Source organism: Microtus oregoni, unplaced genomic scaffold, assembly GCF_018167655.1.
Source record: "Microtus oregoni isolate MIOR12 unplaced genomic scaffold, Mior012 000003F_ref0000135, whole genome shotgun sequence".
NCBI lineage: Eukaryota > Metazoa > Chordata > Mammalia > Rodentia > Cricetidae > Microtus > Microtus oregoni.
Window position 1 is genome coordinate 69,421,505 of NW_024543062.1, and position 25,760 is coordinate 69,447,264.

A 25,760-nucleotide genomic window follows, 5' to 3' on the forward strand; every position below is an offset into this window, starting at 1 on the left:
ACATTTGGGACCTTTCTTGCCATGCTCTATACCAGCCAGCATCATTGGTCCTACAAAAGATGGCTTCTTAGTTTCCCTACATCTGTGGTAGCTGCAGAGGACTCTAAACACCGCTTCTTAGTTCAGGACGAAAGTTCTAAACACCACCCTCCAAGCCTGTGGGATCTGACCCTTGTTTTAGTACTTCTAGTTCATAACATTCTCTTCTTCATTCACGTGACACAGTCACAAAAGGAAGGAGCTTGTCCCAACCCAGGCTTTCTGCATTCTCTGTAACTTAAACCTGGAGTTTTCTTTCTCCAACTGCCCCATGCTCAGTACCTCCTCAGTGTTGTGGTCTGCTGGAATTTCACCTTCCCCTGCTAACCAAGTAAAAATAGGTCTTCCTGGTATCATCCTTCTAGTCTATTTCTGATTTACTTCATAACTCCTGTTGCTGTTTGAAATTGGGTTTTATTTGTTTCTTAACTCCGCTCTAGTGCATGAGCTAGCTGTATGGGACCATGTATTCTTGCTATAGAAGTATTTACTCATGCATTCCCTGTGACTGGTGCCTGGCCTTCAGTAAATGTCCACATAGCATTAGTAAGTGAATGATCTCGGGAGTAACATCACCTTTTACTTTGGAAAGTGTGACAATGATCAAAAAATCACATCAGGAGGAAAAACTGAATAATTCAAGTGTTATAATTTGAATATAGGGTTTGGCTAGATTTAAAAGATATCTCATTTAATTTCCCTGTTAATTTATTTTATTATTTTCCTTACCAGATTTGGGGAAGGAATTTGGGAGGGAAGGAACATAAACAAACATCATGTATTTTTAAACCAATGTTTAAACAACCAATCTCATTATCTCTTTGCTGTCTATCACATTTTGTAAATCTATTTAGCAAGTCTGCTGGAGAAGGTGAAACCACCTCTTGTGATCTAGGGAAAATGCTCGGTACACTTTTAGATCTCGCCTTTTCTTTGGGGAGCTTTGCTTCAATAAATAATGCTTCTAACTAGAGAGAATTTTAAAATTTCAAATCTTATTTGAACACTTATTGCCAGTATGACCAGGAGATCAAGCAAACTCAGGGTAAACTATGAGCCATATTCAGACTGCTTTACTAGGTTCCGTCTTCCCAATGTACTTTTCTGTTGCTGTGGGAGACCATAAGACTTTAGAGCATACCTTTAAAAGCACAATTTTTGAATAACAAGAAGAGATTTAAATTTCATTTGAACACAGAGCATTGTCTATATCGGACTGTAAATTATTTGACCTAAGGGAGAAGGCAATGCATAAACCATAGTACTTAGTTCAGAGTCATGACTGTGATCATTAGATTGGAAAACCAGTCAGAAGGGGGGGGGACCAGTTACTATAAACAGTGAGCCTGTACCTAATGCTTACACCATACACATAAGGCATACACCAAGAAACACGCGGGGTAGGCCTTGTTCTACCTGTTTAGATGTGAGGAAGCTTTAGGTTTTGATGGCCATGTGCATAATCAAGGAACCACAGTGTGGCAGATGCACGGATTTGCTGCGTATTCCCCGTTTCGAGAAAGCAAAGGCAGGTATCATTTGCTTAGTTCTTCACAAATTAGATTGAAATAAGCAAAGAGCTGGGTTTGTTGCTGCAATGGTCCATTTTTCTCGCTCAGAAACTCGGGCCAGCATGAATCAGAGAGATCATCCTGGTCATGGTCTTGGTCACTCCTGGCTTTGTAAACTTCTCACACACGTTTCTCTAAGTTGTCTAAGCCTGGATTCTTTTTTTCACTGTCTCTGGCTTGGACAATTGAAATGTACCAAGTAAATTGGATGGATGACAACTGTGAATGCTACCTACATTCAAACCCTTGAGGAACCAGCTGGCACTGTGCACCGGGGGGACATGGGCTGAGTTGACACCACTGAACTTCCTCGCAGGCTTTCCCCGCTGTGTGTGTAGGGCAGGAACAGGAGAAGTCATCCCACAGGGAATAGCAGACACCTCCATTATGACAGGGGTTGGACTGAGAGAAAAAGAAAATCAAAGGGATAAAAAGCAATGGCAATGAAATATGGAAATGTTAAAGGTGAGATCATCAGTTACTTTAAAATGCCAATGCCCCTACGGCTTTGCATTTTAGACATTTTGCACATTGTTAATAACGTTGAATAAAGCCGACAACTACCATTTCCAATTGCTTACTAAAAGAGCAGAGGAAAGAGCAATAGACAGAGGTGGGGGAGAGGTAAAAGATAAAACAACAGAATGACAGAGAAGAGATAATAAACTGATCTGTGGCACAAGGAGGATTATTGAAATATAATGATGTTCTCCATAACTTATGAGTTACTAGGCCCTTTGCACACACTTATTATCACTGCTTATGAAGATTATTATACCTGGATGCCTCTAGTTGCCCAAGATCGTATAACCAGGTGAAGTAGTGAGAACTGGTCCTCAATCCTGTTAGTCCCCGTTAACATCTCCCTCCCCATTAGTCTTGCCTCTGCATCTGCAACAGTCTTATCTTCCTTCTCAAAGCCACTCAGAGAGGAGTCAAAACACAAACATGTTTAAAGCAATTGTTTACCTCCTGCCCTGCGTTTATCCAAGATCTTTCATTTAATGGCTTTGCTTAATTGCTTACCCTCCTGTCTTCTTTACACTTCTAGAGATAGAACACAGTCCTTAATCTTGCTAAGCATGCCCTCTACCACTGAGCGATCCCCCAGAATGTTACATAATTTTATAAACCTTAATTTCTTCATCTGTAAATATAAATGAGATAACAATGTTTCTTTCATATAGAAGTCTTTCAATATAACCAAGCTGATTAATTCATATGAAATCATTTCAATTATGAGAAAAGTATTACTGTAAGAGCATTATGGGGGTTCATTCATGTATATTTAAAATTGAATCTTGTACACTGTAATTTTGGGGGTTCATGGATGCTCGAGTTATGTCAGTGTGGTTCCTTCTTTTCCTCCAAAAGGTCATGAAAAGCTAAACATCTCACATACGTAAAATTATTTAGAAGACACGAAAAATGTTTGAAGGAAAGCACTGGCTCTGAGAAATTATATATCAAAGGATTTTAAAACCAGCTGCCAAGGGGAAACTGAGACTTTGTTATTAATTAATGGAAGAAGCTGGGCAGTGTCATTAAATTTAGTGGGGTCTTCTAAAAAGAATTGGTTTAGCTAAGCCTATAGAATACCATTAAGAATTTGTAGCTTAAAATACTATTATTCTCAGGGAAGTTGATCGTTTGGGGAGAGGGAGAAGCATGTGGCTGGAGTTGTGTTGGCTATAACATATTCATGATGTCAATAAAGATCAATGTCACAATTTAATGGTTTGTTGTAATTCTACCAATCATCCTGGAGATATGTAAATGAAAAATATTCCATGACTGGTGGGTGATCAGCATTTTATTCACATATAAAATGGTTCCATGAGGTGTGGCCATATCCCTGAAATCCCCACCTACATTTGGGAATTTGAAGAAGGAAAGCTGTGACCTCAAGTCCTTCCTGAAGTACATAGTGAGTTTTCTGTCTCAAAAACCAAGAACAAAAGCAGAATGGTTACAATAAATTATTTAATAAATATAATTTTAGTATGCACTATGTGTATAGCCAATATGAATGACCCTACCTTACAGTTATTGTCTCCAGGACAGCCTTGAGTTACATTGACAAGAACTGGATCACGGTATCCGTTGTTTGTTGAATTGGGGAAGAATTCCAGGTTTTGGTTGTTTAATCTTATATCTTGAATGCAGCCTTTGAAGATGCCACCATATACTTCAGTCTTTTGCCTGTCAGGTAGGCCACCAATGAAAATGACGTCTCCTTTTTGAATTGTCCATGCAGGAACAGAAATGAATCCTAGGTTTTGTGAAGACTGATACAGTTCAATTTCATTTGGTTTGATTTTCAAGGATATTAAGTGGGCATTTCCGTCACTAAGAAAAAATGTCAGTACTAACTTGGGAAGGCCTGGAGTCTGCAGTACTAGGCTGCCATGTTCTAGCCAGACACTCGCATACTGGTAAGAATTGTTCCCCAAAGCTAGAAGGAAGCCTGATGGTTGACGTGTTCTCACAAACATGGAGAGGCTGAAGTTCTGTCCATAATTATCATCAAGATTGAAGATGGCATATCCAGGGGAGTCATCCTGGCCAAATCTGCCTGCTACATACTCTTCAATGTCAAAATAGGCAAAGAGAAAGAAAGAAAAAAATCTTTACATTTAAATGTAAAAAGGGATAGGAGACCAAACTGTCACAGGCATATACAACCAGACACTTTCTCAAGTTCCGGACAGGCTACAATACAATAGGATGGCAAGGTCGCCTCATTTTGTGAGCTTCTAAGTCTGTACTAAAAATCATTACATTTTGGGTTATCATAGAGGCCCATCAGTTACAAAGGAAAAAAATAAAGTTTCTGCAATGATCAACTAAAAAGGATTCCCATCACCTCTCTAAAATCCAATCAATGAAACATTAGACACCGCTGAGCTTCATCTGGGTAAGAGAAGGATGTGGGTATGAGCATGTCATACACCTCCACGCTACACTGCTCAGGTGATTGCTGCTGAAGCAGACATGTCATGAACTGCTCTGTATAAAGACAAAGATCAACAATAAGATTAGCAAGCTCAGTTTGGGAAAGTCACCCCAGGTAGTAAGAGACAAGGCAGTTGAGATCTTAGAAGGGCATAACTAACTGAGGTCAAGTATGAGAAGGGCTGAGAGTTGACTATTGAATTTGCAATGCAGAAATTATTGCTGAGCTTGACAACAGTGCTGTCATAAAGATATTGCTGCTTTGGGTTTTCATATCTCAGTTGTAACCAGGAAAAAGAAAAGATTCTATCATGGTTAGATATCATCACAAATTGAGGTTTGTGCGAAAGTAAGACATAATTTCCTTTAGCTGAACCATAGTGAATCTTGCTTAGACAACCATCTGTGTTTGAAGACCTTCTGCATAAAAGGCTACATTTTCAGAACTCTGACTTGATTCCTATAGGAACGCTGCATTGTGAATCTGCATTTGGACACCACCTGCTTCAGGCAACTTACAGGTAGCTTTCAAAGGTACTGTCAGATAAAATAACCTCTTTGAAGAGGTTAACATCTCTGAACACACTGTGGCACTTTTGTATAGGATAAAATGCTTAATAAGAAAATTGGGCTCTTGAAGCCCTGGAGTTTTGAGGATAGGCACAAAAATCCCTCCAGCTCAGGGGGCCGGGCTCCTGCTGGCCATCCTAGGATGCCTGCAGCATCACTTTGTGGGTCAGAATAAAAGACAGGATGCAGAAATGGGTTTCTTTTTTTCCTTAGAAACTTGACTCTCCAGTAATCCTATTCTTCGGAAATCACACGCAGGTAGTCAGAGTGTGTGATGTGCTATAGGATTTTAGAAATACCGTAAGCCACAGAGGAAGGACTTGACTATGGGCATGGAAGATGTGATACTAATACATTTTGCTGACATGTTCTAAAGATGTATGGATGAAAAAATGATTTGACAAATTTTAATGATTGACGACTGTAGGATAAACTTTAATGAGTAAAGAGGAAGCATTTGTATTTAAACGTGACTCATCAGTTTAGGGTGGAAAAAAGAGGACTCCACAGCCTCACAAATGACAATGACTGACAAAAGACAATGTGTAAACAATGTGCCACACAGTTAATACAATGCTAATATGGCCAATGATGGCATATTATATAGAAATATGAAAGTTATGGACCCATGACTCTGTGTCACCAAGCACATTTAGAAAGAAGCAAAGGAATGGCAAAAAGAGCAAGCAGCTGATGAAGTCTCAACGCCATGTCACTTAGAGGCACTAGAGGAAAGTGCTATGTGTTGGATGATGGGAGGGGTTGCTGGGTATGAAATAGTTTTCTTCAAATATTTGGGAATCTCCAAGAAGAGATGATAATCCTTAAGTGAGAACACCTCCCCCCCCCCCCCCGAAAACTGTGTGAGAAAATACAAGCTTTGGGTAAATCACAGCCCAGATAAATGGAAAGAAATACCTGCTTGGAAACTTAGGCTGAGATGGAATGGTGAATCCTGTGTTCCTAAAGCAGATTCAAAGCAGAGGTTTGCATAAGAAATTCAACTACTGAGTGAAGCCCTGTCAAACCTAAAAGAGGAAGGTAGATAGCTACATATTGCTTTTAAAAATAGATACTTTCCAAATAAAGCAAGAGGTGTGTGATACACTCCTACAGAACAACATCTCAGAATCCCTGTTCTGACACATAACACAATACACATGATGTTAACACTTCTGGCAGGTCAGGGCCCCATGCATACCCTCTCAAAACTCCCTAGTGGGGCATACATGATTTTTGAGATCAGCTTCAAGATATTGTCAATCTTTCCACCTTGTGTGTTACCTAGAGAAGCAAACCCTCTACCCAGCCTGTCTTCTTCTTTCATTGTATTTGCCACTGGTAAACATTGTTCCAAAATCATCATTTGGAAAGTGGAGAGGTGGCTCATCTGGTTAAGAACACTTTGCTGCCCTTGTAGAGGGCCCACGTTTGGTCCCCAGTACCCACATCGGGCAGTTCAAAACTGTCTTTAACTCCTGTTGCAGGGAATCTTCAGGCCTCAACAGGCACCTGCACTAATGTGGTACCTGTAAGTACACACCCAGACCCACACACATACACAGAAAATAAAACAGTAAAATAAATCTTTAAAATTCATTATTTGGGTGGCTCGCTCTCCAGATTTTTAGTTCGTCTCATATAGCAGATAGACTCTAAGTTCTCATTTGTGCTCTTAAGCATTTTTGTGTGTCTGTGTGAAAGAAATAAAATACAGAAAACGTTCCCTCATAGATTCTAGCAAATAAAAAATATTTTAACTTCATGGTTCAGAGACGATATGAAAAATATACTTCCCTTTAAACGTTTCTCAAAAACCTCCTGAAAGAACTGGTTTTGTGAAATTCCTGCTCTATAATCTTTTGATGCCAAACACAGGGTTAAACAGTTTCAAATAGTACGCGAATAGAGGGTATAATCACATTCAGTGTGAGTAGAGGGCTATAATCAGACTTTGGGAAACATGGAGAGTGTAGCCAAATCAGGAATTTGGTTTTAAAAGTTCATTATTTTCCAAGTTAGAATAAAAAGATAAAGAAAACCAGAACCCACTGGATTGGCATCTCTCGAGTCTGTTCCCTAGGACAGTCAGCGTGCCCACGGTCAGCGTTAACCTCACGGGTCACCGCATCTGGAAGCCAGTCAAAATGAGCCCGCATCTGTTTGTTATTTTGTATATGTAGTAAAAATATTGCCTTGGGTCAATTAGATTTTTCTTCAAAAAGTGGACCATTTCCTCGGCATAATTTCACCTTTTCTCCTTGAAAAAGAATCACAAAACAACTTGCCACGCCGTTTAAAATATTACGTAGAGCATCACATGCCATGCCTCATTGCCCAACAGCTCCGTGATTGTAATGAATATTGCGGTGAGGGGCAAAACCGCGAAGGGTTTCTAATAATTCTTAGCCATTGAACATGGAGTAGGGGATAGGCTACGGCTGGTTTTCATTTGACTTCATATAACACAGAGAAGACCATTTACCAGATGCTGTCCTACTTGGACTTATTCTGAAATGTTAGAGTAAATTGCAGCCGAACTTCAAAGCAGTCTGTTAGGGCTCCCCCTCAGACCTCTCAATGCATGATGATGATGATAATAATACGAATAAAAGTGAGCAGATATGTATTGACTGCTATCCGTGGCAGTCTTTGGAGTGGTGCTGGAAGTAAAGGATTTGAAATATACTTCAAACTGATATCCTAGAGGAATAGGGTCGATTTGTATATACTAACCCCTGGATTTTACTGATAATACATTTTGTGTCTTCTTTCCGTCTCTCCTGAAGATGTCTATCTGCTCTGTACAGTAAGACCTTGGAAGAGGTACTGTTGAATAGAACTGAAGGTCTGTCAATCATAAGAACTATTCTTAAGGAATACAAATTGCACAGAGAGAAAGCAAGGACATGGATGTTCGCCGAGATGCTGCCAAGCACAGGATACAGTACTACTATGCGGCTTTAATATTTTGTGTCTCGAGCTCCCATTTCTCCAGAAAGATCACATCTGAAATAAGATTTTCCATACATTTGTGATATACAACAAATGGCAAATCTCTAAGGGCATTTTACCAACGGGATGAAATGCCGTTTCAATGGGAGCTATGGGCTTATTGTAAATTATTATTACTATTGTTGCTACTTTACTTCTCAGCCCAAGTAAAGCTTAGCTGTCCCCTGAAACCTCCTAATTATTACATGTCACTACTGTCTCCTTTTGTCTCTTAGTGAGCAAGCATCGGCATAGGTCCTGAGGGCTCCTTATGTTTCGTAACAAGATGTCGCTGCCGGGGCGTTTCTGAGCCGGCTCTGCTCTGAGGCCCAGTGCTCCAGGGCACCCCAACCCTCTCACCTCTCAGGCAGTTGGAGCCTGCATAGGGCCTGTCACATTCACACCGATAACCCTGCCACAAGTTGATGCAGCGTCCTCTGTTTTGACAAGGTTGACTTTCACACCAGTCCTTCCTCATGCAGCCTGCTTTGACGTTCAGTGACAAACTAGACGAAATGTTCTCCAGAGTAATGTGATTCAAATCAAATTTAATATCTTGGAGACAGCCTACAAAGGAAGGTGTGGATGGCGCATGATAGATGTTAAGCACAGACACACTGTTGCTGGTTGCTCCCACTGGGAAGCCCCCCAAAAAAGCGTTCTGAAAAGCACATAGTGATTGACAATTCTCTGCTGGAAAAGAAGTCTTAGTGGTGCATTGCCCCTTGCAGGAGCTGCCAATCAGGGCTAGGGTTATAGTTTCTGTAAATGTTACTTCTACCAAATGCCATTCTCCATCACTAGTGTTGTGGGAAATATATAGAATCACCGTTGTCTGGTTCTGGACTTGGATTGATAAGTGAACACAGCCATTTAGCAACTCCAGCTTCATAGACATATCCGTGTTGCCTCGGAAAAGAAGAAGTGTGTTTGGTTGAACAGTCTGAAACCGCAAGGATATGTTACATTCCGGCTGTATGGTTGCGTGTGAGCCACTTGTGAGCCACAGGAAACTGTTGCTCTCAAAAGAAAGTGTGGTGTCAGCTTCACACAGTGACCCCACATAGCCAGGAGGACACTGGCAGGTGAATCCATGCTGGTCATTTTCAAAGTGAGGGATGCATTTTCCATTGTTGAGACACTGGTGATGATGGCAGCCTAGGAGAACTTCCGAACAATCTTCTCCTCCATAAAATGTCCTAGAAAGGTCATCAAAGGGGCAATGGCAGGTGTAATTCCCAGGCAGATTCTCACAAGTACCACCGTTTTGGCAAGGGTTTGGCAGACATTCATCCATGTCTTCTTCACAGTGGATTCCTGTTCAATAATAATCAATAAGTTAAATGTATACACACTCACATAGACACATATAATCAAATCATTAATAAATACGTCAAATTATTCACACTCACATAGACACATATAATCAAATCATTAATGGAAGTTTCGTATACATTTTGTATATAATCAAGAAGTTCAGATCAAGTTCAGGGTTATAACTGTGATAGAGTAAAATATAATTCTTGAGGAAAACTCAAAATCTATTCTATGATTCTACCCATGCTGTGAAAAGAGCAGTCACGACAGACTAGAGTTCTTCTAGAAATAGAACATTTGTCAGTTTCAGCAGCCAAGTTACCATTGTCAACATGCATATGGTACTACCATTGTCAACATGCATATGGCATTACCATTGTCAACATGCATATGGCATTACCATTGTCAACATGCATATGGCACTACCATTGTCAACATGCATATGGCACTACCATTGTCAACATGCATATGGCACTACCATTGTCAACATGCATATGGCATTACCATTGTCAACATGCATATGGCACTACCATTGTCAACATGCATATGGCATTACCATTGTCAACATGCATATGGCACTACCATTGTCAACATGCATATGGCACTACCATTGTCAACATGCATATGGCACTACCATTGTCAACATGCATATGGCACTACCATTGTCAACATGCATATGGCACTACCATTGTCAACATGCATATGGCATTACCATTGTCAACATGCATATGGCACTACCATTGTCAACATGCATATGGCACTACCATTGTCAACATGCATATGGCACTACCAGCATGAAAGCAAAACAAAGAGAGGGTAGCTCCGGCTTTGGCAATGATCCTAGAGTTAAAAATATTTAATTCCTGCATGTTTTTTTCAGTTCCTGTTTATCCTGTTAGTTTCCTCTCCTCGATGTGGAAATAAGGATTGCTTTTTCTCTTGTTGTACCATCCTATAACCCCGAGAACCAAAGTTTGCCAGACATCTTTGATAATGAATTTCCTCAGGCATTATATAAGAACGCAGGAAGAAGGGCCCATTCTTCTTCCTGAGCTCTTATATAAAGCAAGACATCTATTCTACAACAAGTTCCCGCTGATAATTTTTATTTCACTTTCATGAAATCTTATTCTTGACTTCAAGAAAAATAGAACACTATCCATAAAAGAATTATTAGATCTATTTTAATCAAGCTAACAAGAATAGGACATCATGCTTATCAGTTTTTTGTCAATGTGGCACAAGCTAGGGTCACAAGGAAACAAGGAATTTCATTTGAGGAATTGCCTCCATCAGAATGGCCTGTAGGCAAGTCTGTGGGGGTGTTTTCTTGGTTAACAGTTCATGCAGGAGGGCCCAGTACAATGTAAGTTGTACCATTCCTTGGCAGGTGCTCCTGGGTGCTATAAGGAAGCAGGCTGAGCAAGCCATGAAGAGCAAATAAGCAAGCAGCTTTTTCCCCAGGGTCTCTGCTTGGGTTCCTGCTTTGAGCTCCTGCTCTGACTTCCCTCAATGAGGGACAATGATCTATAAGTCAAAATAAACCTTTTCCTCCCTGACTTTGCTTTTGGTGAGTATTTTATCTCTGTTGCAGACATCAAGCTAGGACAGACCATTTTTAGGAGTGGCTGTAAATACAAATGAGCAAAACCAAACTGACGCATGTAGAACACCGTATGATTCTCCCAAGTACCTTCATCTACACTGGGTTTCTGTTCACAATCATCTGCGGTTTGCTAGGTGCATGTTCTTAGCTCGTTTTCAAAAGAAGTTGACTTTTAGCAAGTCCAATGTCTAAGTTCTAAAATATTTCTACAGCCTGACCCCAAATCATGCTTTTAAATTCAGTCTGAAACTGTCTTAACTGCTAGTTGTGTGTTTCTAGACATTCTGGGTGCTAATAAGTATATGTTATTTACCCAGTTAGGCTTATACTTTATATATATATATATACTTTATAATATATATTAATATATTGAATAAGTATATTTCATACTATATTAATATTATGAAAATAAAACAGAGAAAAAGTCTTCTTTTGGCAATGACCCTAGATACAAATGTGGGCTTGTTCCTTAGGTACTGTCCTCCCTGTGGTTTTACTTTCCATTTGTACGAACTTGTCGTACAAAAGTTCCCATCTTGGTAGGGTTGGGTGAAAACCAAAGCTATGCTGTGTGATTTTCAGCCAGTTCCCTCCTTTTGCTTTGAAAATCTTACTTTCCTCATCAATAAAATTGGAATTTAAAAATGGCATTTGCATGACAAAGATTTTCACAGGCTGTCTTAAGTCTTGTAAATGACTGCCAATCTGCCTGCTGTCTATGTTTTCAGTATATGTTGGCCATTGCTGAAAAGTAATAACCAAAAAAGTTACTCTCACTGACAAAATTCAAATAGTACTTGACCACTGAAAGATAATTTACAAAGTATGGTTATTTGTTCTGTCCTTCAAATGGAAAGGTCTTGAAATAATAATATAAAGTAAATATGAGAATTAACGGGTATTAGTGTAGAATCTCATTAGACTCTAAATTCCACTAGGGAAAGAAAGTGTGTTTTATTCATTAATCAGAGTCTAAGCCTCAGTTTAATACTTGGCTCATATTTGAAATTCCCAAGAATCCCTAAAACTAAAGATTCATTTGACAATAGACCTTTTAAATGAATGAATTAATGATTTTCCTAAAGTAACAAATATTTTATAAAGGATTAAATCTTGTCCAAAACCTAAAGTATACTTTTTATGTATGCTTACTAATTTAGGAAATGACAGTTCTTCACGATCCACCAGCAGACATTTAGGCACTTGACTGGAAGTTTCCATCATACTTATATTTTATCTTACTCAGACAGCTTTCACAGAGGCTCTGTTAATAAAAAATATTTCAAGTTCTGTGAGAATGGTGAGGTACTATAATTTTACTTAAAATCCCCCCACCATGCCAGCACGGTGTTGAGGGCACATCTTACAAACGCTCCATGGATGGAAATAACCTGTTTTATGGGTTGAGAGAATGAATGGAACATGAAAAGCAAAGATGAACTATAAGCGAGTATTCTAAAGAAATTTTAACTCCATCAGGGGTCTGATTTTTGTATTAGAATAAATTTTCCACAAATTTGCTTTCTACACATTTGAGCAAGAAACCAGCAAGTATTTCACCAAGAGAAATTTCTGTCAGGTTTGGTAGGACATACTCCTAATCTTAGCATTTAGAAGGTTGAGGCAAGCTTGGGTTACACAGTGAGGGCCAGGACAGTCTCAGCTACAAAAAGAGATCCTAGACAGACAATAGACACAAACAAGAAATTTCTTTATGGACACACAACTTCAGATTAGCTCCCAAGAACCTTTATCTATCCTAGAACTTTATCTAGACTCTGAAAAGCCTGAAGCTGATTATTACAATAGTCTGCATTTTAGTTTCTCCCAGACTTTAGTTTAGCACCTACCATAAAACATCCTAACAATTAATGAAATGTTCAATTTTCAATTCTTTAAAATTTACAAAGTGCTGTTCTGTGTCTTAGTCTCACAGAATGTTGCAAGAAGTGGATGGATATGGAAGCCGAAGGCCACGCTTTGCTATCATTACCATATAATGATATGGCATTTATGAAAACACATTGCACACAGCAGACTCCCAGTGGTTTCAGATACTCTGTAAAGATGAAACAGACACCACCAGACCATGTTTAAAAAAGCTCTAGTGAAGGCTTTGAATCACAGACAGTGAACAAATACACAAATAAAGAAATGGTGATATCATGTAGACCACTCATGAAGTCATGTAGATAGCGTGAAATGACGACGAGGTCTTCCCAAGCTTAATGAAGGCAGAACAAATGTGTGAAAACAAACGGGCAGTGTGAGCAAGTGCACACCAGAGCGGCAGCCCTGGGGAGATCCTAGGAAATTGCAGAGGCAAAAGTGACAGCAGCCTCACTTCAGGAAAGTTTTCTGGAAAGTTTTAGGGAACTAAGGTAGAATCCACATTTCATATATAAATCAGAGTGACCAAAATAAAAAAAAAATATTGTGTGCACAAGTTATCGAAGAAACAAAACACCCTGGATGGAAAATGTGAAGACATTCCTAAGTGGCGATTGTGTTTGGCAAACCCGCTGCCATGAAAGGTTCATGGAGGAAGATCATGTCAGAACGCTTAGGCCAGCGCAGTCAGATTGCAGAGCTGGAGCTCACAAGGCTTTTATTGTTTTATTTATTTACTTATTTACTTTTGGCAGTGGGAAGCAGTGGTGTAAATGTGGGCTAGAAGACCAATGTGGTCCCTTCCAAAGGTCAGTCCCACAGGGATGAGGGAAGAGAAAGAAACTAGAGACAGGAAGACGCGCCAGGAGTCGTTAAAACTCCACAAGCAAGACCATCTAAGCCCAAAATAGGATGCTTATTTCCGTGAAATTTGAGTCACCTTCGTTTGTGTCTGTTCGGCATATTCATACCAATGACACTGCTTTCTTTATAGATGTTACTGCAGTTCTTGTTACACTTAGAATATATAGATACGATCTTTCACAAAATACCAATAACTTGCCAAAATATTTCCCCTATATATAAAGAATTAGATTTTGCTATTGTTTAAAAAGAAAGGAAGAGAAAGCCTGTCTTGACATTAAAAGTCTCAAGGATACTCAGAATGAAGTGAAAACAGAATGGTTGCAGGGACGCGTGCTCCTGTCTGTTGAAGATCAGTTCTACAAACGTCACACCAAATAAGGTCAGATTATTTGATGGGGTTGGTCAACTAAAAGTGGGGGAAAACGCATTGAAAATTCTTTCTCTGGACTTGAGAGCTGGCTCAGTGGTTCAGAGCACTGGCTGCTCTTGCTGAGGACCCATGTTAGATTCCCATGAACCACATGGTGGCTCATAGCAGCCTATAACTGCTGTCTCATGGAATCTAATGCCCTCTTCTGACCTTCACAGGGACCAGGTACACATGTGGTGAATGGGCATACATGCAAGGCAAACCATTTCATACAGTAAAAGTAAAACAAAAGATAACAAAAATTAAAGAAAATGAAATAGAAAATTCCTTCGCTGGTTAACTCACTGACTGGGCAAAGGATAAGGTCTGCTGTCTATCAAAATAAAAGGATTGAGTGATATTCCTGGGAGTTCACCTGGGAGTCTTTCCATTGGAGTGTTTTAGTAGTTATTTGGTTGCTCATAGAAAAGTGTTGATGAATAGTGCAGTTGCTTAAAGTTTAGTTTTAAATCAATTCAGTTAATTAAAATCTTACTATTTATTTTGTATAAAATTTTAATGTAGCATATTATGCCTCATTTAAAAATAATCATTATAGAAAAATCCCCATCACCTGCTATATTGCAAACATTAACAGAATACATTACATTTGTGAACAGAAAGGGAGTCAGACACGGTGGCACATACCTGTAACCCAAGCCCTTGGAAAACTGAGTTAGGAGGATCCTGACCTTAAGGACAGTGTGGGCTACATTGTGAAACCCTGTTTATATTTGTCTATAAAGTGACTTTTGCCATAATTTGCACGCAAGTCATGTTGCTGATGAAATACATGGTAGGAAAATAATTGCATTTTAATCTATTTTAATTACTTAGTATTTAAACTCAAGAAGTAATAAATGAAAAAAAATCAAAGGGTTGAGGTATGAATAGAACCACTTTTCCCTGCTCAAAGTTCCACTTTTTATATAGCAATAGTATCTGTTATAGCACTAAATATTACTGGTTAAATAAATGTCTTAAAAACTATAGCAACAACACCAAGTATCTTATCTAAATAAAAAGAAGAAAGCAAGTTACCTATAAGCATTGCCATGAAAATGTGAAAATATCGTGTCCTGTCTCCAAACATATTTCTGTAAAAAGTGGAAACAGCTAGCCAACCCAAGTCTACTAGGTTGACCGAAACTGTTTCTGATGTCTTTAAGTCTTTCCAAAAGTGTGGACTTGTGCTTCTGGAGGAAGGTGAGAGATCAGCTTTGACTCTCTCCCCTTGAGAGGATCAGTGGGGCTTAACGTAAGACTCTGTTGTGCCACTTACCAAGGCAGCACCGTTGTATTTTTAGACCCGATCCCCACAAGATGCACAGTGCCTCCCTCCTGTATGTCTCTTTAGTCTATGTTATATGTTCTCATATTAAGCAACATTATTCTGGAAAATGGGTAAACTCCATACAAATTATGATGCAGAGAAATTCTGATTATGCAAAATCGTCACCTGACTTTATTTTTCTTCACAATGAGGACAGTGCTGTGTTCGTCTTTTGTTTGTTTTGTTTCTTTGGGAGACTGGGGCCTTGTTATGTAGCCCTGGCTGGCTCCCAACTTAGGGATCCTCCTGTTACCAGCTTCTGTTACACCTGTTGTTTTGGGGTTTGCTTCAGTCCTTACCACTGAAACAAAACCAGTCCCCTCAAGACAACAGAGAATGATTAAGCAACTTGTGGCGACTCACAATCTGTTGACTCCGGTAGAGAATGAAAAGGATAGAAAGATGAAGGGAAGCAGTGGAGGCTTTCCCTGAGACTAGCGGGAGCAGTTTGCCCTTCACATCTGAGCGCCACCCCAGGGAATTCTCCCAACTTCACCCCAGGCCTATGGGATCAGAACATCTGAATATCTGTAGACTTGTATTGTTGTTGACGAAGGGATACTGTGCAGCACCCATCTACCCAGCATTTACATAGTATAAGATATTATCAGTAATCTACAGGTGCTTTAAAGCATGCAGGACATCTGGCTACTGGCAGTTATGCAAGCACCACACCAATTCAAGTAAGTGACCGGAGCATCCGTGGACTGGGGATCACTATTGGGTGGAGAAGCAATGGTCTGTGGATGCTAGGGATGACTGGACTCGTGTGATGTTCTCAGATTTGAGTTATCACTGGGAGTAAACAACAGCTTTTCTCACAGATCCAAGGTCACCTAACCTAATGAGACAGGATCACTTAAATGTATGTGACACTGACAAATACTGGAGTCACTGGTTCTTAGGGTTCTTTTCTCTTTCTTTCTTTCTTTCTTTCTTTCATTCTTTCTTTCTTTCTTTCGTATTTCTCACAGTATGGACATAAAGACGGATGGATTCTTCTTATAGGCTGTGCTGGCAATGCAAAGGCAGTAATGATATCCTGAGGCAGTGGGATTTACTAAATGGGTTTAAGATCACCCGTATAACTGAGGCTAGGTAAGCTATGCAGGAAAGCAAGCAATAAGATAGGAAGGAGTGACGCCAAAAACACCACACTAGTGAATCTTCACATTTTTAAACCATTCTTACAGCTCCTCTCTGTAAACTAACTCGTCTGTTGGCATGATGCAGAGGTGTTGGGGAGTGGAATGCACACAATCTGGCTTCGTGGGTTCCTTGCTCAGCCACGTTTGTGGTACAGGAGAAAGACAGACAGGCATCCACACTCAGAGTACTTTCTCTGTGACTCAAACCACTCTATCTGGGAAAGAACTTAACAGGCATCAATTACGGGATTTAAAAACAATTTTGTGGATGCGTATGTGGTTGTGTGGCTATGCTTGTATTTGCACATGTGTGTACATGTGGAGATCAGGGACAATGTTCAATGTCTTCTTATACAACTTTTTATTGTATTTGACACAGTTTATCACTGAAGCTCCATTTAACTGACAGGGTAGACTGGCTGGCCAGAGATCTCTGGGGATCTGCTTGCTTACTACGCCCTGGTGCTTGGGTTTCAGAGGCACAGCTGTGCCCACTGGTAGCTTGGGTGCTGGACCCAAACTCAGGTTCTCGTGCACCTGCAGTTGGTATGTTATTGAGAGAATTACCTCACCCAATTCTGAATAACGTACTCTTAAATAAATTTAACAGCACAAAACAAATACATTCTTACTGCTTATCAAATTTTTTTTCCATTTCTTTATTGAGAAAAGGAGAAAAAAAAACAAGTTTCCACCTCCTCCCAGCCTCCCATTTCCCTCCCCCTCCTCCCACCCTTCTCCCCCTCCTCCCACCCTTCTCCCCCTCCCCCCACTCCTCTCCCCCTCCCTCTCCAGTCCAAAGAGCAGTCAGGGTTCCCTGCCCTGTGGTAAGTCCTAGGTCCTCCCCTCTCCCTCCATTTCTAGGAAGGTGAACATCCAAACTGGCTAGGCTCCCACAAAGCCAGCACATTACGTAGGTTCAAAACCCCGTGCCATTGTCCTTGGCTTCTCATCAGCCCTCATTGTTCGCCATGCTCAGAGAGTCCAGTTTTATCCCATGCTTTTTCAGTCACAGTCCAGCTGGCCTTGGTGAGCTCCCAATAGATCAGCTCCACTGTCTCAGTGGGTGGGTGCACCCCTCGTGGTCCCGACTTCTTTGCTCATGTTCTCCCTCCTTCTGCTCCTCATTGGGACCTTGGGAGAACTCAGGAAACTAGACTTTAAAATGCTAATTAACCCAATTAAAAAATGGGGCACTGAACTGAACAGAGAATTCTCAGCAAAGGAAGTTCAAATGGCCAAAAGACACTTAAGGTCATGCTCAACCTCCTTAGCGATCAGGGAAATGCAAATCAAAACAACTTTGAGATATCATCTTACACCTGTCAGAATGGCTAAAATAAAAAACTCCAATGATAGCCTTTGCTGGAGAGGCTGTGGAGGAAGGGGTACCCTCATCCATTGCTGGTGGGAATGCAATCTTGTGCAACCACTTTGGAAATCAGTGTTTCGGTTTCTCAGGAAATTCGGGATCAACCTACCCCTGGACCCAGCAATACCACTCCTGGGAATATACCCAAGGGATGCCCTATCATATGACAAGAGCATTTGTTCAACTATGTTCATAGCAGTATTATTTGTAATAGCCAGAACCTGGAAACAACCTAGATGCCCTTCAATGGAAGAATGGATGAAGAAAGTGTGGAATATATACACATGAGAGTACTACGCTGCGGTAAAAAACAATGACTTCTCGAATTTTGCATGCAAATGGATGGAATAGAAAACACTATCCTGAGTGAGGTAACCCAGACCCAAAAAGATGAATATGGGATGTACTCACTCATAATTGGTTTCTAGCCATAAACAAAGGTCACGGAGTCTACAATTGGTGATCCCAAAGAAGCTATGTAAGAAGGTGAACCAAAGGAAAAACATATAGTTGTCCTCTTGGCTATGGGAAGTAGACAAAATGGCCGGGGAGAAAATTGAGATCTTGGGGGTGGGGTGGAATGGGAGTAAGGGGAGATGGGGAGAGAAAAGGGAGAAGGGGAGAATGGGGGGAACTTGGGGAAAAAGGAGGATTGGGATAAAGGAAGGTTGGATAGGGGAGCACGGAAGCACAATTCTTAGTTAAGGGAGCCACCTTAGGGTTGGCAAGAGACTTGAACCTAGAGTGGCTCCCAGATGCCCAAGCCAAGGTCCCCAGTTAGTTCCTTGGGCAGCTGAGGATAGGGAACCTGAAATGACCCTATCCTATAGCAAAACTGACGAATATCTTGCATATCATCATAGAACCTTCATCTGGTGATGGATGGAGATAGAGACAGAGACCCACACTGGAGCACTGGACTGAGTTCCCATGGTTATCAAATTTTTAAAAAATGAAACCAAACAAACAAAAGATCCAACTCTGATGGGGCTTGTTTATCATTTGACTGTATCTTCTAAAATATCACAGGGTGAAATTTAACCTTCAGGCACATGTTAATGTATTCAAAGTGGGATCTTGGGAAGTGATTAGCATCAGATGACATCTGAGGCTAGGCTATTCATGATGACTTTCCTAAGAGGGAGAAACCTAAGCTATCATGCTTGCTCTGTGTCATTATAAGATGACCTCACCATGTTACGATGCAATAAGCAAGCCCCAGAATGTGCTAGTGTTGTGGTCTTGACTTCCGAGCCTCCGGAAGTGAAAGAGATAACCTCTTCATTTACTACTCATTCTCGGGCTTTTTGTTGTAGCAATAAATCAATCAAAAATCAAACAACATTCCTACGACCCCCCAAACCAAAAAATCTGACAAAGACAAAGAACAGAGATTTATAAAAGAAAAAGCAGCTTTTTCCTGGACAGACAGACAGACACACACACGCATGTACACACATGCATGCACACACCGAAATAAGTACTCTATGTATACTTGAGACCACACACAGAGATAAACCAAATGGTGGCAAAGGGATAAAGAGAAGTGTGACACAGAATACCCATTATGCTGTAGTGGTTAATCTCAATTGTCAACTTGATGAAATCCAGAATCGCCTGGAAAAGGTCCTCTGGGATCGCCTGCGGGGATTATTAGGATTGGGTTAACAGATTGGAAGATGTGCCCACTAGGGTGGCACTGTTCACCAGGTTAGGATCTTAGACTGTGAGAAAAGGAGAAAGTGACCTCAGCACAAGTATTCACGCTGTTTCCTAATTGTGGATTCAATGAGACCACAGCCTCAAGTGCCTGCTGCCTTGATGCCCCCACTATAAGGGCTCTTCCTCGAGCTGGCAGCAAAACTAACCCTCTACAGATTAAACTGTTCTCGCCAGGGAGTTTTCTCACAGCAGTGGGAGAAGTAACTAAGACATGTCAAACCTTAATTATTCATATGAACCTATGCTAATTACTCTGTATAGTACACATATGGAGAGACCAATGAATGGGGACAAGACAGTTGGAAGAGAATAGAAGGTTATGGGATAGTCCAGGATGGATACAAGGCAGACAAAGCATGCCCACTGTAGCAGCTAATTGTAGAAGTTCTCCACAAGCCGCAGGGAACAGTTATCTGTTTTTCTTGCAAATAGAGATTTTGTGCATTATTATTGATCTAGGCAACAGGTGCCTGCACACACAGAGAGAAAATTCAGACTCATAAAAGGTATCCGAATGTTCTGACGGTGGTGGTATTTTCAGCGTGACATGCAGCTCTCATAGTGGTTTTGAAATAATGTAACTATATATGCATCTCATATGCAATTACTTATACACACAGCTTGATTCTTTGCTAGTCTTCCTTCTGGGACATTATTTTATGAGCAGTTTCTGTCTAAATCTGTTAGGAAATAAAATATTTTTTTATCTCTTGATCAGAGTCCTGAGTGTTTTATGTGAAGATTTTCAAGAAATGGGCAGTGTCTGGGACAAAGGAAGGGAAATATCAGTATCTCTCTAACTCTAGACCCAATTTTGAATCCAATGTGTTGAAAGACACATAATCCACTAGGAAAGATATTTGAATAGTAAATGTGCTTAAAAGCACATAGTTAGAGGAATACTTGCAAAAATGGGGGTGCTTAACCTGAAAGAAGCTAATCCCAGAGCATCTTCATTTTGTTACCAAATGTCCACCTGATGAAATTTGATGGTTTATTTGGTTTCACATAAGAACATGGCACCAAAGGAAAGATGCCATGGGGTGCTATATTTATGTTACTAGGTGTAATATTCTAGGAGTTGAGGGAAACCAAGCATTGTCAGGTGTCTAGAGAGGCATCAGGTTTCCTGGCAAAATTGTGCAGAATCAGAAAGGAGAGCCATTCAGTATGGATGGAATAGTAGAGTCATAAGAGAGGGCAAGAAATGGAGTTCAGTGACCTCTATTAATTCTTCCAGTCCTTGGATTCTGTCATAATTTCTGTATGATGAAGATTATTATATAGGTGGAATGTGCCAAATATATTAGGTTCCTAAAACACAATTATTTCGCTATAGTTTTTGAAGTGTGTGAGAAGAGACAAGCTATGATTTATATAGCAGGCTGCTATAATGTTTAAAGAAAGGAACTGCCCAAGACTTGTGGTTCTGGATCATGGGTCATGCAAAGTGTTAATGTATGCTTCTTGTTGTAAATGCTGAAGAAAATATAGGAACCATCCACTCCCAGTAGCTAGCACTGAGCCAGATCCAATTGGTTCACAGTCAGCCTAGCTCCTAGTCTGAGTCTTTTGTTCTCTATTGTGAAACATCTTCATGAGAATAAATCGATGTGTTGGCATAAACTTTATTTTAAAAATTATCTAGCCATAAATAAGGGTCACGGAGTCTACAATAGGTGAACCTAAAGAAGCTAAGTAAGAAGGTGAACCCAAGGAAAAACATAGTTATCCTCTTGGCTAAGGGAAGTAGACCAAATTGCCGGGGAGAAAATTGGGATCTTGGGGGTGGGGTGGGATGGGAGTAAGGGGAGATGGGGAGAGTAAAGGTAGAAGGGAAGGAGGGGGGACTTGGGGAAACAGGAGGATTGGGATAAAGGAAGGGTGGATAGGGGAGCACGGAACCACAATTCTTAGTTAAGGGAGCCACTTTAGAGTGGGCAAGAGACTTGACCCTAGAGGGGCTCCCAGGTGCCCAAGCTGAGGTTCCCAGTTAGTTCCTTGGGCAGCTGAGGATAGGGAACCTGAAATGACCCTACCCTAGAGCAATACTGATGAATATCTTGCATATCATCATAGAACCTTCATCTGGTGATGGATGGAGATAGAGACAGAGACCCACACTGGAGCACTGGACTGAGCTCCCAAGGTCCCAAGGAGGAGCAGAAGGAGGGAGAACATGAGCAAAGAAGTCGGGACCACAAGGGGTGCACCCACCCACTGAGACAGTGGAGCTGATCTACTGGGAGCTCACCAAGGCCAGCTGGACTGTGACTGAAAAACCATGGGATAAAACCGGACTCTCTGAACAAGGCGAACAATGAGGGCTGATGAGAAGCCAAGGACACTGGCACGGGGTTTTGATCCTACTTAATGTGCTGGCTTTGTGGGAGCCTAGCCAGTCAGGATGTTCACCTTCCTAGATATGGACGGAAGGGGGAGGACCTAGGACTTACCACAGGGCAGGGAACCCAGACTGCTCTGTGGACTGGAGAGGGAGTGGGAGAGGAGTGGGGGGAGGGGGAGAAGGGTGGGAGGAGGGGAAGAAGGGTGGGAGGAGGGGGAGGGAAATGGGAGGCTGGGAGGAGGGGGAAACTTGTTTTTTTGTTTATGTTTTTTTCTCCTTTTCTCAATAAAAAAAAATTTAAAAAAAATTATAGGCATTTAGAGGCTGAAGAGATGAGTTAGTTGTTAATAGCACTATCTATTCTTGCAGAGGACCAGGGTTTAGTTCTCAGCACCCACAGCAGGTTAGGGATATTGGGAATAGGGCCAAAGGATGACGAGATGGCACAGTGGGTAAAAGTGTGTGCTGACCTAGCCTGATTACCTGAGTTCAATCCCTGGGTCTGGCAGTAGATGGAGAAAACTGACTCCCAAAAGTTTTTATATGGCCTCCATACCCATTCCCCAACACTTGTATGCCTGCAATAACAACCCCCCCCCCTTACACACACTTGCAAAGAAAGAAAAAGAAAGGAGTGAAATAATAAATTAATTAAAAGTAAAAAATAAATTAATAAAAAAGTTCAAACCACTATCTGAATGGCACAGGACTAATTAGTAGTATTAGTCATCAAGAACCCACAACAACGGCTATATTTTAAGCCAGAAATGCAAAGTAAAATATATATAAAATATTTTAATAGGAGGTGGTTAAAGTAAAACATTTACAAAAAATGTTATGTCAAAGGTTCTTTCCTGTGGGCCACTAAAAGTGTAACGATTCCAGAGGAATGTGGCGCTATTATTGGTGATTTATTCTGTGTCAGATTCTATTTTGTGTACAGACAGAGCCAGGAAGCATTTGTGTCCTTTTGTATACTTGCCTTTATTGCCACACTATTTGAAGGTATGATACACACAAATACATTCTCTGGTACAGATATTTGTTCAGAACTATATTGACGCTATTGAGGCCCAGATAAAATATACTGAACCCAGGGAAAGATTTTATTCAGTCCATTGTGTGAAAATCTGCTATCTTCAGATGGAAAGTAAAAGAGCCGAAAGCTTTGAGTTTTACTTCTACATTGCTCTTGATTTTTATCCTTCAAAAGTTATTGTGCCAATCAGTGGATAACAGGTAAGGGATTTTAGTTACTTTATGAACTAACATGTAGAAAGTTCAGCGAGGCCCCTGCTCACTTCTGTTGATGTTACTTCGAAAGGTAATTTCCGAGAAACTCAACCCAGTTCAACCAGAGCTGTCCTAATAGGCTTTGATCAGTAAATCATCATGGATGGCCCTGCCATTGCTTAGGCCTTTATCCCTCTCCTTGTCAAGAGGATGATTAAACACACGAGTTCTGGTGGATTACAAAAACGTGCTTTGTGTTGGGTTGTATGTACTGCAGTTTCTAGTGCTGTTTGCTTCCTCTCAGCCAGAGTAGGAACTGCCCTTACATTCTTCAGTAGTGCTCTTTGTCATTTCTCAAAACTGTATTCATGGTTTTGTTCTGCAAAGCTAGGAAAATCACGTCAAAGGCCAAGTGTATTACTGGCCTGGTAGGACTTCCTGGATGCTCACGGCCTTCTACAGTCTGGATGCTCACGGCCTTCTACAGTCTGGCTCTTATTGATATTTCAGCCTTACTTCCTGCTGTCTACTATGTGGATGGCCTATATACATTTTTTAGTAGAACAAAAATTAAAACATATTCAAAATTTTCTCTGTCTCAAACTACTCAAAAATCCCATATTCCTTTCAAGGCTTGGCTCATCTTGTGTTTATCCTTATAGGAATGTCTGTCTTTGTTGTAGAACAGGAAAAGCTATAAACCTAGCACAGACTATATCTTATTTCTCTTTATAGTTGGTTATATGAGTTTTTCTCCTAAAAAAAACCCAACCAGCCAAATAAATAAACAAATAAAATACTAAATGTTATCTATAAATCTTATAAGAATGAATAAATCTGTCTTCAATTTTTTCTATATAGTATTACTCTATATGATATTACATATAATGCTATATAATATACAATAATATCATATAATCTTTATATTTTTTATAGAAAATTAATGTCATTAACTTCCAAAATTAAAACAAAATGTATCCACTACTTTTCAGGATATAAATATACTGGAAGAAACTGTTAGTCATTTTCCAATGTAAGGTTTATAAATGTGGAAACCATAAATGGCTACTGTAACCATAAAGGGACATTACAGGATTATAAATCATCTGAAGATTCAAGTGTCATTTTGTGATATTGTCTTATTTGAGGAGATGATTTATATTAGTGAGTCTTTATGTTTTTAAAATAAGAATTGTTTGATGTGTATTATATTTAAGACTACAGATTCTCAGGACACTTTCCTAGAAATCTGTAATTGTAAATATGGATTGAACCAGATCTTATTTTAAAAATATGTTTATTTATTTTATGATTTTGTGTCTACGATTGTTTTGACTATATAGGTATGTGCACCATGTGTATGCCTAATTCCTGACGAGAGACTAGAGCTACAGATGAGTATGAACCAGCACATTGGTGCTGAGAATCAAACTTGAGACCTCTGGAAGAGCAACTGGACACTGCATGCTCACAATTGCTTCCAAGTGATTCTTCAGAGGGATGTGGTTTAGAATTTCAATGGCTAGGTTTTCAAAGATATACACAACTTGGAAATTACCAAAGAAGATGCAATTGGAGAAAAAAAATAACTGTCAGAAAAGACACAAATTTTATCTTTGTGTTTAAGTGTACTGGTTTATGAAAACAGACTCTGGGCTGGCATTTAAGCTGTTCCTAACTGGGGCAGAGATATTTAAAAAAAAAAACTAGTAGACACAGGTTTCTTGATAAAACTCTGGAACTGTTGGGGGCTGGAGAGATGGCTCAGTGGTTGGGAGCATTGCCTGCTCTTCCAAAGGTCCTGAGTTCAATTCCCAGCAACCACATGGTGGCTCACAACCATCTGTAATGAGGTCTGGTGCCCTCTTCTGGCCTGCAGATATACACACAGACAGAATATTGTATACATAATAAATAAATAAAATTTAAAAAAAGAAAAAAAAACAACAAAAAAAGAATTCAACATCAGGAATACGGCCATAGCTATCCATCACTCTCTGCTACACTAACCAGAGTTTCAGAATCACCCAATTTGTTTTTACAGCCATGGGATGGCCAAAGAGACAGTCTCTACCAATTGCTTCTTCACTGACACCTCCAATAGCTTTTTCTTAGGAGCAAAGAACTTTCCAAAGGCTATAAGCAAACCTAAAGTCAAATGGGCTTCCACATGAATCAATGATAGGGAGGGAAGAAGGGCTACTCCTTGGGATGGAGTGGAGGGTCAACTTCCTGGCTTCTAGAAGGAAGAAAATATCAAAGAAACCATTTTTTTTTTCTGTTTTGCTTTGTTACAAGATAGAAAGAGAAGGTCCATGGTGGTTGGATAAATAAATATGTGCATCTGTGTAAACTTGCATAGTTGGAATGTTTCTGGTAGAAAAACA

General features: G+C 40.2%; 1 protein-coding gene across 1 annotated transcript in view; it reads right to left on the reverse strand.

Moving 5' to 3' along the window:
• Crb1 (crumbs cell polarity complex component 1) overlaps positions 1-25,760 on the reverse strand; it is a 209,973-nt gene that overhangs the window by 44,830 nt on the left and 139,383 nt on the right. The window contains exons 6-8 of the mRNA XM_041649123.1: positions 8,490-9,446; positions 3,650-4,197; positions 1,847-2,012 (exon numbers count right to left, since the gene is read on the reverse strand). Of these exons, the coding sequence (XP_041505057.1) occupies positions 1,847-2,012; positions 3,650-4,197; positions 8,490-9,446 (1,671 nt within the window). The remainder of the gene's footprint in view (positions 1-1,846; positions 2,013-3,649; positions 4,198-8,489; positions 9,447-25,760) is intronic.